Consider the following 18,065-nt stretch of genomic DNA (forward strand, 5'->3'; position numbering starts at 1 on the left):
CACAGCCCACAACACTTACTGAAAATAGCTGTCTGACTACCAGTCCACAGCTAAAATTTGCTGCACTGGACACTGGCCCCTATGAAAATGAAATATGTTGTTATATGTTGTCAATATATTCCAAAATATACATAAATTATACAGCATACACTATACGGTATAAGTGTGTGGATGCCTGACTGTCACATCCATATGAGGTTGTTGAACATCCCGTTCCAAAATCATGGGCATATGGAGTTGCTACCTACCCAACCCAGGAAAACAGCCCCAGATGATTATCCCTCCTCCCCCCAAATTTGCTATTAGCACTGTATGTTCTTGTAGGTACAGTTCTCCTGGCATTGGCCAAACCCAGTTTATTCATCCGACCTGCCAGATAGTGCAGCTTTATTCATGACTCCAGAAAACACATTTCTACTGCTCTAGAGCCCGGTGGCGGTGTGCTTTACACCACTCCAGCCGATGACTGACTTTGCGCATATTGATCTCAAGCTTGCGTGCAGTTGCTCAGCCATGAAAAGCCTCCTGATGTACAGTTCTTGTACTGATGTTGCTTCCAGAGGCTCTCTGTAGTGAATGATGCAACAGATACATGATATTTGCCTAGTACGTGCATCAGCAGAGCTCTGTGGTATGGCCCATTCTACTTGTCACTGTTTGTCTATGGAGACTGGATAGCTGTGTGCTTGACTGTATGCACCTGTTAGCAATAGGGGTCTTGAAACACCTGAGGGGTGTCCACATACTTTTTTGCCACTTTTTTATTGTATGGCAATCAAAATACTAAAAAAGTACTTAGGAAAAAAAATAGATTTCTATATGATTATTTCTTCTTTTTTGCTTGTGGTAAACCATAACAGACAAAATGCTTATGAAAGCCTTCTATGATCAGTAAAAATCGTTTTTTAAGATATATTGAACCCAGACAGACTACTGGGGAGTTATAAAAGCTTTATTGACACTGTAAATAAATTTAGTTCACAAGATGTTGGTACCATTTGTCACCCGAATAGCACCCGAGCTATGAGCTTGCTAATTTTGTATAGCTATAACTATAGACTCAGTTTTATGTAACATATTGTCCAAGGCTAATGTTATAAAGCTAATAACATGATTTTAATGACATACAGCCTTCTTGAAAATATCAACTTTCTTATCCCTGTCATTAGTCTGACATTTCACTGTCGCCAGCCTTTCATTACCCTGCTTAGCCTTACAGTTTGACGTAGGCTAACATTGTTTATTAGCGTTAGCAAACTGAAGTGTCTCTCATGCTAACATGCTGTCACTCACCACAGTTGGCAGTTTTCATCTACTACGCGGTGTGGAAGCCTCAGAAGCAGTGGGTGACGCTGGATCAAGGCATTTGGAACAGTCCCCTCACCTACAAACCAGACCACAGGGAGGAGGCATGGCGCTTCTTATCCTACATGTTTGTACATGCTGGGTAAGAGACCTTTTCATCTCTTATCTGGATTTTGTTTTGCTGCAACATGCCATTTGTTTCTCAGCCAAAAATAGCCATTTGGCAAAGAAAGAATGAAAGCTGAAGGAGGTCAGCTGCATTACTTACTGTAGTAGAATGTTACTGAATGTTAGCTAGCTTCTAGCTTACTAGCAATGCTAACATATTTGGATGTAGTTTTTCTGTGTTCAGTTAATAATAATAATATAATATAGTAAAATAGATAGCTTGAGATACATACAATGGAACCATGAAGGGACAAATGACTGAAATAAAAAGACCTGGTGTGTAAAAATTCAGGTGATGATTCAACTGCTTTGATTTTGAAATGTTATTATTAGGGATGTACTGAGATTCTGGACTCACTGGGCCAAAAACGTAAACCGAAAATTGAAACAAAGCTGACAATAAAACAGTTCTCTTAAAACAAATCTGCTAAAATTATTTTAATATGTGCCAAGTTACTGTGCTGTACTGTAATACTATAAAATCAATCAATCAGTCAACCTTTACTTAAACTCAGAGTACATTCAGGGAGTCATTGTAAATGATGGACAACACAAACTTACAAAATAACAGCATGTGCCACAAAATCCAACGTCCTCAATAACCGAGAACAGTTGTTCATTTAAAGCAGTGAATGATATTAACTGGGTTTTGTGCTCTTTTCCTCCAGGATCCAGCATATTGTGGGGAATCTGGTTCTGCAGCTGCTGCTGGGTATACCGCTGGAGTTGGTCCACAAGGGCTTTGAGGTGGGGATGGTCTACCTGGGTGGCGTTCTTGCAGGTGAGGGACAATATCTCACTCTGCACACACAGTATGGTCACTCGACATTCTACACTTTAGACTAATAAGTCCTGTTGGAGGTGGATTACTTTTAGCTGCATTGGTTCTGTTTTGAACCATGTGTAGTTTTTACAGTTTAAGAGTAATAAAGGAGTGAACAGTCTTCTGTAATTGTCTGAAGCTGAAGCTCCCTCAGTAATAGTAGTCCTGCTCTAATCCAGCACATGCTAATCTAATAACAAAACCTGCTAATAGTCATGGCTGTGCAGTGTGTTGTTATTGTTATTGAGTGTGACCTGAGGTGTAAAGCTGATGTGAACATCCTGGCTGTAACTTTTTAATCAGGGTTATCTGTGGAAATTATGACATTGTTCAGATTCTTTATCCTGAATCAGTTGACCAATTAAATTACATAATCACACAATCACTTTACACTACAAAACTTATATTTAAATGCATTCCATTTAAGTGCATTTACATTTACAATCACTTTACATTACAAAACCTCATTTGGGAAGACTAATCCAGCTCATAGAACCAAAACAACACACTGTCTGATAATGTACAGACTGAAAAATGTTGTACTTGTATGAACAACTTAGATTAAGCTTCACATTTTCAATTATGAATCCATTAAGAATAAATTTAGACATAGATTAAGCTGAGAGTTTTCAACTAAGAATAAGCAGAGAGAGAGCAATACAACCTGGGATGATGCCCCATTTGTTTTGCGAAAACCACCCTGTAGACTGTACTTTACTTTAATCAAAGGTTTGCAAATTAGAGGCAGCCGTAGGCCAATTATGCAACTGTCGTTTATATTTCCAACCTGTATTTAAAGTCTCAAAGCCTCTTCTCTATTTATGTTGAACTTTGCCTTTTACTTTTCAATGAAATAAGAAACATCCTGCGAAGATTCTCTTAGCATAAAATATCTGTTTGCTAATCCTTCTGTTCATTTTGCTTCAGCTTTATTTGGATTGTTGAACCTCGTAGATTTTTTTTGGTGTGTGATATTGACTAAAATTACTGCTCTGATGTATGAATGTCATCTAGCTTACATTTGAAGAGTTTGGAAATTTGATAAATATCGAAATCACAATTTGAACAAGTTTTTCAAATCATAAGTGCTGCAGTTTTAATTATAACATATAATTAAATTAACACATACAATGATCACTCACTCCTACTTTCTGTAGTGTCCTAAACTATATTTGAAACAATAATTTAGTTAAATGTGATAATTATGCTGGTGTGGTAGCAGAGCAGCTCCTGCACTGACTGCACTGACTGCACCGTCTGCACGATGAACAGATCTGCTATTGTGCTGTTTCGTAAAGCTGCTGTGTCATTAGAAAAGAAAGGAAGAAAAAGAGATGATATTTCATTACATGCAGCATTACATGACAGACCTGAATTGGAGGCAGTGCAGATTTGACGTATGGTGGTACTATGTATCACTATACTTACATATAATAGACAGTCAAATTTATACTTACATATAATAGACAGTCAAATTTATGTATGGCTGTTCCATGCTAACTGCAGGATTTTTTCCTTATTTAATTGAAAAGTAATGGTGAAAAATGGTGGAAAATATAAATTTAAAAAGAAGGCAAAGTGCTGATATGATGGTGTGTGTGAATGAACTATTTGCGTGTGTGTGTGCTGTCCCAGGTTCTCTGGCCAGTTCCATTTTTGACCCGTACAGTGCTCTGGTGGGTGCCTCTGGAGGAGTTTACGCCCTCATTGGTGGATACCTCATGAATGCTTTAGTAGTAGGTGTTGTATTTTTTGTTTTAATCTATCATGTTCAAGCTACAGTTCCCCCCAAGAAACTCCACTGTAATAAGACTCCAAAAGCTGTATGAATGGCAGTGAGAACAAGGTGACATGAGCATCAGTCAGTAAAGAAAGATTTTTTTTTTTCCCCATTTAAGCAGCAGTGAAAACTAAGTATTTTGTTTTTAGTGCTTTTTAAATGGAAAAAATCTTTTTCCATTTAAAACAAATAAGGCAAATTTATTATTTTAATCATTTGACAAGCTAATTTAATTGAATTACTCTTTTTCTTTCCTGTGCTCCAAAAGAACTTCAGGGAGATGATTCCTCTGCTGGGAATTTTTCGCATCTTGGTGATCGTCCTTATCGGTTCGTTCAAACATCTGTCCTGAAACACACCTGAGTATTTCCACATATATGTAGGTTCATTATGACCCTGGTGTTTTTTTTTGTTTTTTTTTAGTGGGAACAGATGTGGGCTTCGCTCTGTACAGAAGATTTCTGAGTGATGAGGCTGGATTGAAGGTGAGTCGGTGCTTTTTCAGCATCATTGCCTCAGTTAACCCTGTGAAGTCCCTCAATGGCTGATTTTACAGACATCATATTGTCCACTTTTTGCGTAAAGTATATTTGAAGTGTGTCCCAGTCCTAATATAGATTAGTTTTGTTTTAACACACACTGATATTTTATATAAATAAATAAACAAATAAATAAATCTGACATCATCAAAATAAATGTGAGATGAGTCCTTTGACTGAGTATTTCAATACAACTATATTAAAGGGGAATTGCACTGATATTTAAAAAAACTGCATAATTAAATAGGTAAGATGTACACAAAGTTATTCAGAGTGGTTTGATGTAAAATGCTCCATTCTGGAGAAACTTGCTGAGTCACATTTGTTCACAGTGGTGGTGATAGGAATCAGGCATCTAAAGTGTTTAATGCCTCTAAAAGCTCCTTCTTAGAATGCTGTTACACAAGCTCATTACAAAAAAGCTGCCTGATGCCTAAGTCTTTGTTAGTTCTGAGATTGGCCTTACACTTTTTTTAATCCATTCATAGTGGAGCTGTACATGCAGGGAGTTGTAAGTCACCATTTCAGACATATGAGGGTTACATATGTTATGGTTTTAAATTCCATTCATATGCATTGTATTACAGAGACAGGTTGTACACTGGAAATGATAGAAATGCATTTGAACTAGTGCAACAGGTTTAGAGACTGTCTGTGTTTAAAGGGCTAGGAAACGGGACAAGCAAGAGACAAAAGAAGCATTTATTAACTGTAAAATTTGCTGCCCTCTCTTCAAAAGTTCAGAGAAAAGTGACCATTTTTACATCAGCTTATTTGGCTGATCCATTTCTGTTTTTTTCAAACTGCATTTAGACAGTAATTTATTTTAAAAATATATATTAGTTTAATGCAAACAAAAATGAACAAAAAATCTGTGAATGCATTCAGCATTGTGTTAATATTTAAGGTGTTTTTTAATGGAAAGCGCTGTATGCCATAGTAGGATTACTAATCTGAACCCATAATTATCCATAACTTGGTCTACTACTCATGTCCATTTCCTATCACACAGCAGAACTGTGAAAGTGGGCGAAGTGATGTGGTGGCCACATGATTTCTCATGCAACATTAGTGTTAAAAGTGAACACAAACAACTGTACCAACAATGGAGGAGCTTGAAGCTCCAATATAGTTTTGACTAATGTGATTCTGCAGGTCGTCTGACTCATGCGACCGATTCTGATGGTTGTCTGACTCGTGTGGCAGAGATTTTGGCGGTCATCTGACTCATGTAAAAGACTGATTGTGGCGGTTGTCTGACTCTTGTGACAGATTCTGGTGGTCGTCTGACTTGGTCGATCGTCTGACTGGACAGCGATTCTGGCAGTCATTTCACTCGTGTAACAGACAGATTCTGGTGGTTGTCGGATTTGTGTGTCAGATTCTGATGGTCATGTGACTTGTGACGGACAGCGATTATGGTGGTCATGTAACTCGTGTGACAGACAGATTCTGGTGGTTGTCTTACTCTCGTGATGGAAATAGATTCTGGCAGTCATCTGGCTCGTGTGACGGACAGATTCTGGTGCTTGATTAACTTGTGTGATGGACTGCAATTCTGGCAGCTGTCTGGCTTATGACAGAGATTCTAGTGGTCTTCTGACTCATGTGACAGACAGATTCTGTCGTCATCTGACTCGTGTTACACAGATTCTGGCACTTGTCTGACTCGTGTGACAGATGGCGATCTGTCACACGAGTCAGACAAGTGCCAGAATCTGTGATGTTCACTAGGTCCAAAAACTGCTCTGCACTATTTCTAGCTCCACCCATATGCTCCATCTTGGTAGGCTTAGTACCATGTGTTACTATGTCATTCATACAGTTACTATGCACTTGTCTTTTTATGATACAAGCAGTTGTTCAGTGTTCTAGAAGTACTGCTGTACCCATTACATATCATCATATTGCCCACCCCTAACCTCAGTGTGCTTCACTGTCCTGTTTTCCTGAATGACTGCTGTGCAGCAGGGCTGTTTGTTAACAGGCATTGTGTTATTCTTCCTTCTGCAGGTGTCTTTTGTGGCCCACATTGGTGGAGGAATAGCAGGCATGACCATCGGCTATGTTTTCTTCAGTAACTACAACCAGAAACTTCTGAAGGACCCTCGCTTCTGGTTCTGCATAGTGGGCTACATCGTATTCTTGCTTTTCGCTGTTCTCTTCAACATCTTCCTCTCTCCAGCTCCTTACTAAGGAAGTGTTTACATCCCAGACAGATGTTCAAGGTCACAGTACATGCGCATGTATGTACAGTGGTAGGTTTAAGTTTTAAACTATAGTTTTTCCCCTTACCCCAAATCTTGTGGATCAGAAAAAATCTAATTTTAAACAGTTTTCCACTAACCTCAGATGTATTCAAGCATCTAAGGCATGTTTGGAAGAACTTAGTGCTAAAGTAAAACTTCAGTGCTAATGTAAACAAGTAAAGTTTGGGCACCAAACATGTCTTGGCTGATCTGGAAAACTGTGCGACATTGATTTTTCAACAAACCTTATTCAAACAGCTCATGCTGTTACTTTCTTATGTGGTTTCTAACACTGAATGACACTGTTATCTATAGAAATAGGCCAAAGTATGTTATAAAGGTAAAAACAATAACTATCTTGAAGCTTGAATTTTGCTTTATTTGCTTTTACAATTTACTTGTTACCACATGAAGTAATTTTTTTAATCTGACAAGCTATTTCTACAGTGTACACCAGAATACTCAAAATTCTGTTTTCAGTGCTGTTTTTAGTGAAGCTCCAACATACCTCAACAAAAGCAGCTACAGACTGCAGGTATTTACAAAACATGTCATGTAGCCTAGCGGGTATTTTGATATTTTATACTGGTCATGAAAAATTGTTAACATATATTTTTAATTTGTGGTGCTATTTGTTTTTTATGTTGTACCATCATACTAAACCTATAAGTGGACTCTACAGGGTGAAAGGGTTTGTGTAAAGTATCTCAAACTTAAGGCTATTAGTTGAGGCCATTAGACTGAATCTGTGTAGCTTCTCCAGTGGCCAAAGGCTCAGGTGTGCTGTGGAGGGGCAGGGAACAGGAGCTTTACTTGCTAATAATTCATAGCACTTTCTCATATTCTTTGTTTCCTCATTTCTTGTAATCTGCTCCTTTATTTAGCATTTGTTTTTGGTTGGTTAAGTCAGGGATCCCTCAAAGTGACATGTAATCAGGTTTCATTGAGGATTTAAAGATTCTTTATTAACACGCTTGGAACACTATGTAAACATTATTGAAGTTGCTGAGTTATAGTTACAGTTCAGTTACAGTTTGAATTCAGCATGGTTGTGATATCACAGCCATTAACATATTTACATTCATCCTACATTAATTTAGCTCACCAATTCATGTTGAAGTGTTGCGGAGTGTTGTTTCTGCAGGCAGTCTGTATCAGAGTTATTGGAGTGGATCATGTTCATAAAACGATTAACAATTGTGCTGTTCTTGGCTGTCAGGAAGCAAGCGGGTCATTACAGATCCAAGGATCTGTACATCTGAACAGAGTGGCAGAAATTTATTCTCTTGACTGTTTCTATCTGAATTTGGCAATTTCTTCCATATATTTCCATACAGCTTTTTTGAATGAGGATAACCAGTCAGAAATATGGAATATGGGCCCTTAAATATCTAATATTCTGATGTTTTTTTTTCTGTATGTTAATGAGCTATTTGAGGTGTATGTGTGTTGATTTGGCACAAAAACCTGGGGAACTAGTAGCACTCCAGGACCATCCCACCATGTAGGAACACTACCTTAAAACAGCTAGTTGCTTCAAACAGCAGAGGGCAGCATTTATGCTGGGTTTACAGGCAAATGTTTTCCATGTTTTATACAGTCTGAGGTGTTTGCTGTGTAGTCAGCAGGTTGTGCTGTTGCATAAAGAGTTGATATGAGATTAATATGAAATTGTGTCAAATCATTGATGAACAGGTGCTTCTACAATTATTCTGTGTCAACACTGTTTCCCTCATTATATCACTGTATAAAATGGTTATCTAAAGATGGGTTGTTGGAGTTTTGGTGGAAAAGTTTAATAACACTTTTCTATTATCTTGTAAATGTGTCAGCCATTTCTACTACTGGTATTTTTATTAAAAGACATTTTCAAGAATGTTGATTCTGTTCTTTCATCTAATGTATTGCCGGCCTTCATTTCATTTGTGTAGTCATTATATATTCAAAGGTTATTCATTAATCTAATTGTTGCATCTACTGGCCTGGTCAGTAATCCATCCCTGTGCACCACAAATTAGTCCAAGACTGGGGAACCAGTCCTGTGAGCCTAGTCTTAAACAAAAGTGTAATTTCATTGGTGATTCCCCACTTAAAAGTTTTTTTGTGTACTTTTTGGCAAGAACTGTGTAGTAAAATATTTTATTAATGTGCAACTAATTGAACACATTCAAAGAAGTTTTTTCAGCATATGTGAGGTGTTGCTGAAGGAGCAGCAGGTTCTGAATGTTTGAGAGTTAACAGCAGAGTCTTTCTGTGTGTATGAGTGTGAAACTGCACTAATACCATGAATTTTATGCTGTGTCCAGGGGGAAATCATGAAAATGTGCTGGACACTGGCCCTTCAGGAATGTATATCAACACCTCTGTCACATGATGACAGAAACCAGCCACTGTTTTTAGCTATGCAGCACACAAACCTCAATTCCAAAAAAGTTGGAACACTATGGGAAAACAAAACAAAGCAGTTATTAGTAAATCCACTTTGACTTATATTTAAATGAAAACAGTTCAAAGACAAGATCATTAATATTTGAGCTTATCCAAGATCAGGCCTAGAATGGGTCGATGTTCGCCACTTTGCCAAAAACATGTAATAATGCAACAACTTAACAATGTTCCTTAATGAGCAGTTACAACAATTAAGTTATTTAGCTCTGGAAGTTCTAAACCACGGGACAACATGCTTGGCTATATCTGCCTCAGTGCCACAAAGAAAAAAACATACTGGACAATTTTCCGTTCGGATTTTTTCCCAAACTTTAATTTCTCTAAAATGAAAGTATTACTATAATACATGTGGAGTTTAAATACAAGCATGATGATTACATAAAAATAAAAATGAACTAAAAATCACAGACATGTATTTTTTATTTCACAGAAATCACTAAGCTTTCTATCATGAAGGTCTTACAAGGCCCTCAGGGTCCCCCACTGCTATTATCAGTGTATCAGTATGTATTGGTGTTTATCATGTCTGCGTATCAGTGTGTCCTGCTCTGACGCTGCTCCAGTCCTGTTGTTCCCTTTCGTAGTTCTAATTAGCCGACAGCAGTGTTATAAAAAAACAACAGAAAGTTCATTGATTGTGACCTGATGGTAACCAGCGGGTCAGCCAGGCGGGATGTTCTGTTGTTTTTGGCCCAAACAAATCAATTCAGGCTTTATTTAAGCATAGGTGTTGATGCATGGAATAATTTATACTGTGATCCATTTTTACCCCAGTTAGGTAACGTAAAAACATTTGAGGTAAGAGGGGGAAATTGCATAAATTAGTTTTTTGACCAAACTATCATTTTAAGCATGCAGTGTAATGTGTTGGTCAGTATGTACAATGCTGATAAAAAAACAGTAATTCTATTTGTCTTGTATTAAATAATGTGTAATATGCAAATAAATGAATAAATTACAGGCCTGCTAAACACAGATTTAGGGTTTTTTTTCTATCAAGCATGATGTTGTAAGCATGTAATTAACTTGAGATTATGTATGACTAGGTCTGTTCTATACTTTCTGCATGGTTAGAAAGTGCAAACATTGAAAAACTATATATATACTGTTTATTCTGTGATTTAGACAACAGTGTGTTAGATCTTTCAATTACCCACTGAGTAATACTGGATTGCATAATAGAGCGACGTATTTAATATGGTTTGCCTGACATGAACCCAAAGAGCCAGCCAGCACAACCAGCCGCAGTCAGTATGAGCAACAGGCCTGAGCATTGATTTCTTGTAAATGGAATAAAATATGGCTAGAACTAGCAGAGGCAGCTTAATTACACCAGGGTGAAACCAGCAGGGTATGAAATCGGACACGACCGATTGATTGCATTACAAGAAAAAAAAATTGTGCCAGCATCAGTACAGTATGACGAGTGGCGTTTAGTAGATCACTATAGACACAATAACAAAGACAACAAAAAGCCACTCTTAGCATCAGGCTGTCAAATTAATATACATATTACAGTTCATCTGCCTCTATGGATCTCCACAGTGCAGGCGGCCTTACTGTTCCAGTCAAAAGCCTGAGCGCACTTGATTGACACCACACCTATTGAGAAAGCATATAATAAGTTTATTTAGTATTTATAAATCTATTGCACATGCTCATGTATTTTCCCATAAAATATACATTATATGTCTAAAAATATCCTGACATTCTAATTAGTGAATTCAGCTAGCCGGTACTCATTGCTGTCAGAGGCACTTGCCTGTACTCTATATGGCCAAATGTATGTGGACATCACACCTATAATGAGCTTTTTGGATGACTTTTACCATGAACATTAATATGGAGCCTCTTTGTAGCTAAAACGGCCTCCACCTTTCTGGGGAGGCTTTTCACAAAATTTTGGAGTGTGTCTGTCAGAATTTGTGCTCATTTAGTTAAAAGAGCACATATGAAGTCAGGCACAGATGTTGGATGAGAAGGCCTGGCTTTTTTGTCTCACATGAATAGACCTGCAGCAACATATTTTAAAATATGAGCAATATGCTGTGTACATACTTCATATGTTTCATTAAGACATTCTTAAAACTTGCAATGTATATTGTGTTATAGTTATTATGAGTAGACAACCAAACATATAAAATCCTGGTCAAATTTGATCAGAGAACCGCCTGTTTTCCACAGCATTAACAGATTATGGTGGGTTAACACTTTGAACTACAGCAACCACATGTTCAAGCTGCACTTCTAGATATAAAATCTTTATATATATATATATATATATCTCTCTATATATATATATATCTATATATATGTATAACAGAAATGACATTATTTAAATTTGAAAAAATATTTTTAGGATGTAGGATGTTTGCAACTGCCGTAGTATTTTAAGTAATATTATGCCCCCCAGATTAATCCATCAGTCTGCCAGATAGTGAAGCGTGATTCATCACTGCAGAGAACAAATTGTCTCAAATTGTGTCAGAGTCCAATAGCGGCATGTTTTACACCACTCCATCCGACACTATCCAAAACAGGTGGCATGGTGGTGCAGTGGGTAGCGCTGTTGCCTCACAATAAGAAAGGCCTAGGTTTGATTCCTGGCCAGGCAACCAAGGTCCTTTCTGTGTGGAGTTTGCATGTTCTCCCTGTGTCTGCGTAGCTTTCCTCTGGGTGCTCCGGTTTCCTCCCACAGTCCAAAGACATGCAGCCAGCCTGATTGGACATGCTAAATTGCCCCTAGGTGTGTGTGTGTGTCCAGGGTGTATCCTGCCTTCCAACGTATGACTGCTGGGATAGGCACGGGCTCCCCCCTGCGAGCCAGAAGGATAAGCAGGTTAGAAAGTGTGTGTGTCACCCAAAACTATATTTTTAAAGTAACCCTCCCAATCCTGATGGTCAGCATGTCTGATGCCAAGCGTCGACTAGAGGGGTAAAAAAAAAAAAAACATTATTGGGCTGTGGAGAAGTGGAGCTGTGTTCTCTGGAGTGATGGAACTCCATCCAATACTTTTGGGATGTGAGTTGGAGTGGAAGTAATCATCCATTATCAGTATCTGACCTCACTAATGCACTTGTAGCTGAATGCAATCAAATCCTTCCAACATCTAGTGTAAAGTTTTATATATATATATATATATATATATATATATATATATATATATATATATATATATATATATAATGTGTATATATGTACATAAACATAAAAACATATAGAGTATGTTTTTTAGAATCTTTAAGACATTTTCATATAAAGGTTTATGATTTATGAAATGCTTATGAAAAGACATAATGAATAATAATGTTGTTTTAAAATACCCCCAAACAAGTAGTTTCTCAGACAGCGTGTTGTGAGTATAGTTTTGTTATTTATTATACTACTTCAAGTTTATACACATATCTTTTGACTTTGTACCTATTAGCATAAAAAAAGTTTGTATTCATAAGCATAAACAAGGACTGAAAGTGGACAAAAAAGATTGAGAAAAAAAGTGTTCCAACACCATAAATTAATAAAATTAGTAATTTGTTGCAAAGCTATTGCTGGTAACTACACCTTTGAGACATCAATGGTGTTTTCGTCTTGGGAAATTATCTTCAGTTACCTCCAATTGGGATTTAAGTCAGGAGATTGGCTAGGACTTGCAAGCACCTTCACCTTTTTTTCCGAAGAAAACAGTCTTGAGTTATTATGGCTTTATGTTTGGGGTTGTTGTCTAGTTGAATTGCCCATGTTCAGAATTGATGACATGTAGTAATACCCCAGTATCATTTGCAGAGAAGCCCCATATCATGATGCTCCCACCCTTCTACTTCACTGTGAGTTTAGTGTTCTTTGGATCGTACACCTTTGTTTCTCCAAACGTGACAAGCTGAATTATTGAAGATTTCTATTTTTGTTTTGTGGAACCAGAGTACATCATTCTGGAACAATGCTGATTTCTGTAAATGTGCGTATACATTTTAGATGCTAATTTCTATTATTTCTTTCTCCTTACTTTATATCTTCATCAAGCCTGGAAAAGCATTTCAGGTGGCTCCTCATGAAGATATCAAATTTAAGAAATACAGATTAATTAATTTAAGATAAATGCATTGCAAATAAATGCAGTTGACAAGTAAGTGCGGACACTCGTCACCCATTTAAGTGAAGTGCTGAGCTTTGATGTTTTAAAGTGCTTGTCTTTAGAGCTCTAAAGCTCCATTAAAAGTGCTAATTGATAATCAAACGAGCAGCTGGAGGGGGACTGTTAAAAGCAGCACGAGCGCACGTGTGGGAGTAAATAAGTGGTGCATGTGCAACAAGGATGCCCATGAATTTGAAAAGTGTTTATTTATGCTTATATATGTTTTTCTCCTGTCTGCATGGTTAATGAGTTCAGTGTTGTAAGAGAGCCTCATCATGTTGTGCTCTGGGCTGTCCCTTAATGACGCAGCATGACCTGGTTGTGCCCTTGCCAACGTTCGCCTGTCAGCAACACAGTGCAGAAAGAAAGGTCACTAAAGTTGAGTTCCACATGTGGAGAGAACCAATGATTAAAATTTTGCCTGTCAGCGACACAGTGCAGAAAGAAAGGTCACTAAAGTTGAGTTCCATGTGGAGAGGAATAGTTCAGCAAAAAATCAAATTCAACCAGTTTTCTCCTTGTCCATAATGTAGCTGCTCAGTCAAGACATGTTTAAAGTTAACTTTGAATAGATCTCGAATAGACCTGCTTATGTGTTTTTGACATTAACAAGGGTGTTTCTGCAGTCCCTATAGTTACTGAATAGTAATCTTTAGGTGTGTAACATGCCTGGGATTTTAAGGAATTAATGTCCATGGTTTTGGAGTGGGATGTACAACAATTTCATATAGAATGTGATGGTCTGGTCTTTGCATGCTTTCGTCCAAATAATGCATATCCAAAAATCCACAGCTAGAACATCCAAAAACAAACTTCAGGCTGCAAGATGCTATTACTGCTTGTAGGTATGCAATGTACTTTTGTTCAGCCTGCATTGCAGTCAGGCTGCCTCTGACAACTCCCATGCCACACCCCTTTACATAGTCAGACACCACACCAATGACTACATCCATGCAAATGCCAATGGTCAAGTCCACATCTTCAATCACACCCACACTCATTCCCATGTCATGTGGCGGGGGGGGTGGGGGGGTGGGGGGGGGCGGGGATTCCATTGATTTCTTTTGCAGGACTATAAATTGAACCAAAGAAGAAATGTTTTATTTTTTGTTGGAGCAGATTCAGTACACAGTGACATTGCCTTGCTTTCTACTGTTTTTAACCATGTAGCAGAGGTGGGATTACTTTTGAGGCCTCTAAGCTGCAATGAAGCATTTAGTTTTCTTCATTTTGTATTCTTTTCTTTAAGGTATGTGACCTTTTTTTTATTCTGATCTTCATTTCGTAACTAAATCCAGACAGTGTACAGATTTTTACATTTGTATTTATCAGAAGTTAACTAACAGTCAGTAACTAATCGATTTCTTCCAGGTTTCATTGTGCAAAGTATTAACAATAATAACTTTACATAAAGGTTGTAATATTTTCTGAATAACTCCATCCAGTAAATTGCTGACTGTGCTTTCCTCATTCTGTAGGATGCCTGTCTGAATCTGGTTTACATTGGTGAACTGAGATTTAGTTTAAGAGAAGTTGACTTGCACACCCTTGACATACTTTCTGCACTGATATGCATGTTGCACAGCATTTACTTCAGTGCAGTTGGAGCCACAGTTCCATCATTTGGTTACGCTTTGTGTTGAACTTCATTCCCGTTTCTTGGCCTCTCATCCTCCTGTTCCCACAGAAATGACTCTGTGAAAATGGGTGATTGGAACTTCTTGGGTGGAATCCTTGAGGAGGTGCACATCCACTCCACCATGGTGGGGAAGATATGGCTGACCATCCTCTTCATCTTCCGTATGCTGGTGTTGGGTGTGGCAGCGGAGGATGTGTGGAATGACGAGCAGGCCGACTTCATCTGCAACACGGAGCAACCAGGTTGCCGCAATGTCTGCTATGACCGTGCCTTCCCCATCTCCCTCATCCGCTACTGGGTGCTACAGGTAAGTGATGTAGGCTACACTGAAGTAATGAGTATTGCTGTTGTCAGGCTGAGTGCCTGAGGCAAAGTATGGTCGATGCTCTTTTAGAAGCTAATCACAGTAAACAAGGGGCTCCAAATCACAACCCAGCACCCAGCTCAAATGATTATCAAATCATCAAGCCTCTTATGTTTTGGGTAAAATATGGCAGAGATGGGAAACACAAGCATTGGTTTTCCAGTACTCTGATTGGGAACCACTGGTGTACTGAGCCTAGATTCTAAAGGCATTGTAATTATTATTCTGTTATCTTGTCACACAGGTAGACCAAAAGTGAGGGAGAGTTTTTTCCCATGGCTATTTTGTTTGTTTTGCAAAGGGGCTCCAGCCAACATAAAAATGTAATAATTGCTATATCTTTTCTAAACATACCTATTTTCCACCTTCAGTCTTGCTTGCAGAGTTTCTGATTTTAAAAGTAGGAAAGCCCTCATCTGATGATGTATCTTGTAGGTGAGCGGAACTTTTGCAAAATTACAAGGGCCAATACTTGAAGGAGCTATTTGAAATTATTTTCCGCTAACTGGTAAACGCTGAAGGAGGACAAATAGATAACATTTCTGCAAGGAAGGCAAATATAACATGTGGATTTATTAGCCTATACATCAATGGCTTTGTTAGCAGCCACATTAAATGAAAATGGAATAAAATCATGAATTCTGACAAGCTGATGAGGCTGAGGAATGTAATGCTATGCTACAGAATATTACATAAAATGACAACATATTAAATGCTAGTTTTTGGTCAGAATACTCCTTATTTTGCAACTTTTTCCTTTTCTTTTTTTTTTGAACACTTTACATAGAATATTTGCCAAATATGCAAATGTGTTGTCAGCATACTCAAATACTATTGGTTCCCTGTGCTTACTAATTAGCTGATTTGTTAAAATAGGTATATTAGAACAGGAATAATAGGTACTCTAATACCACATTAGAGCCACAGCACTAATGGGTGTATGGCATAAACCCTGATTTTACATAAACTACACCTCTGTTGCAGGTCATCTTCGTCTCCTCACCCTCGCTGGTGTACATGGGCCATGCTTTGTACCGACTCCGTGCCCTGGAAAAGGAGCGACAAAGGAAGAAAACAGCATTGCGGCGGGAGCTGGAGGTTTTGGACACAGAAATGGCCGAAGTTCGCCGGAAAATAGAGCGAGAACTTCGCCAAATTGACCAAGGCAAGCTGAACAAGGCCCCACTGAGAGGTTCACTTTTGCGCACCTACGTTGCTCATATAGTGACCCGTTCTGCAGTGGAAGTAGGCTTCATGACAGGTCAGTACCTTCTCTACGGTTTCCAGCTCGACCCTTTGTTCAAATGCGAGAGGGAGCCTTGCCCAAACGTCGTTGACTGCTTTGTGTCCCGTCCTACTGAAAAAAGCGTCTTCATGGTGTTCATGCAGTGCATTGCCGCTATTTCCTTGTTCCTCAACATCCTGGAGATCATGCATCTGGGCTACAAGAAGCTCAAAAAGGGCATCTTGGCATTGTACCCACAGCTGAGGCACACAGACCTGGATGATGGCTACTTTCCCAACAAGGCCAAGAAAGATTCTGTAGCTATGCAGACTTGTATAGGCATCTCCACTGGCCGCAAGGCCACTATACCTTCAGCCCCAAGCAGTTATAACCTTCTGATAGAGAGGCCACATGACGGACCTTCCTATCCACCTTTAATCAACCCCTCTTCCGCATTCCTGCCAGTGCAAGGTGACCTTCCAACCAAGAGTGGCTCGGATGCACCAAAGGACGCTTTGCATAGCCCAACAGAGCACAACAGTAACTCCAACAACACCAGCAGTGAAACCACACGATCCCCAGCTGGAGAATCCATCACACCTCCCAAGCAAGAGGACCTGGAGGAGAGCACTCACTTACCAACACATGACGAAGAAGACCAGGAATGCGAAAAGCCTGAATCGCCAGGACTACCCAGGGATCCTTCTCACTCCTCTTCTTACCCAGCAAAGAGGTCATGGAAGGTCACAGCACCATGGAACTGTGCCCCCGTGGCAGAAGGAACTGCGTCAGATTCAGACTCAGTGGGAGAGTCTAAAGCCCGGTCTATGTCCTCCAGTGTTCGTCCACGAGCCTCCTTCAGGGCGGAACCCAGGAAGAGCCGCCCCAGCACTCCTGATTCCATTGAGGAGACCAGCTCAGAATCACACCGAAGCCCACGGCTGCCAACATCACCCAGTCGCCGCACTTCACTGGCCAGCAGTTCCAGCAGCAGGCGAGCAGCACCCAATGACCTGCAGATTTGAGCAGTTTCATGTGCTTGTCATCTTCTCTGGCATGAGGTCTTATAAATATTAAAATAATGAAACTTCAATACACTGTAATAAATATTGATATTATAAAATCTGCTTTTGTACCTGCTATATTACTACAGAAGAGTTTTACCAGCATAAAACACTCAAAGTCCCAGTCCTGAGCAAACCACTGAACTTTTCTTTATTTAAACTCAAACCCAACATTGGGCCAAGTACAACCACAACTAAGACTGTGATCTCACGTTTGGTGTAAACAACTGATTTCATTTTATAGAAATATGCACAGTGGGGTCCAAAATTCTGAGACTCTTGGTGAAAATGCTTCTCTTTTGCATTCTTTTCTAATTTAATATTCTCA

At 38.9% G+C, this 18,065-nt stretch overlaps 2 protein-coding genes across 3 annotated transcripts in view; both read left to right on the forward strand.

Moving 5' to 3' along the window:
• The window catches only part of rhbdl2 (rhomboid, veinlet-like 2 (Drosophila)), an 11,888-nt gene extending 3,148 nt beyond the window's left edge, over nt 1–8,740 (forward strand). For both annotated transcript variants that reach the window (XM_036556595.1, XM_036556594.1), the window contains exons 3-8: nt 1,299–1,447; nt 2,142–2,254; nt 3,932–4,032; nt 4,345–4,405; nt 4,500–4,561; nt 6,629–8,740. In XM_036556595.1, the coding sequence (XP_036412488.1) occupies nt 1,299–1,447; nt 2,142–2,254; nt 3,932–4,032; nt 4,345–4,405; nt 4,500–4,561; nt 6,629–6,811 (669 nt within the window). In that variant the 3' untranslated portion in view covers nt 6,812–8,740. The remainder of the gene's footprint in view (nt 1–1,298; nt 1,448–2,141; nt 2,255–3,931; nt 4,033–4,344; nt 4,406–4,499; nt 4,562–6,628) is intronic.
• A 6,408-nt stretch (nt 8,741–15,148) lies between these two features.
• Nucleotides 15,149–17,698, forward strand: gja9a (gap junction protein alpha 9a). Its single transcript, XM_036556225.1, has 2 exons — nt 15,149–15,391; nt 16,433–17,698. Exons 1-2 carry the CDS (start codon nt 15,149–15,151, stop codon nt 17,696–17,698), a joined length of 1,509 nt encoding a protein of 502 aa, XP_036412118.1.
• Nucleotides 17,699–18,065: the final 367 nt, after the last annotated feature.

This window comes from Colossoma macropomum, unplaced genomic scaffold (genome assembly GCF_904425465.1).
Source record: "Colossoma macropomum unplaced genomic scaffold, Colossoma_macropomum, whole genome shotgun sequence".
NCBI classification, from domain to species: Eukaryota; Metazoa; Chordata; class Actinopteri; order Characiformes; family Serrasalmidae; genus Colossoma; species Colossoma macropomum.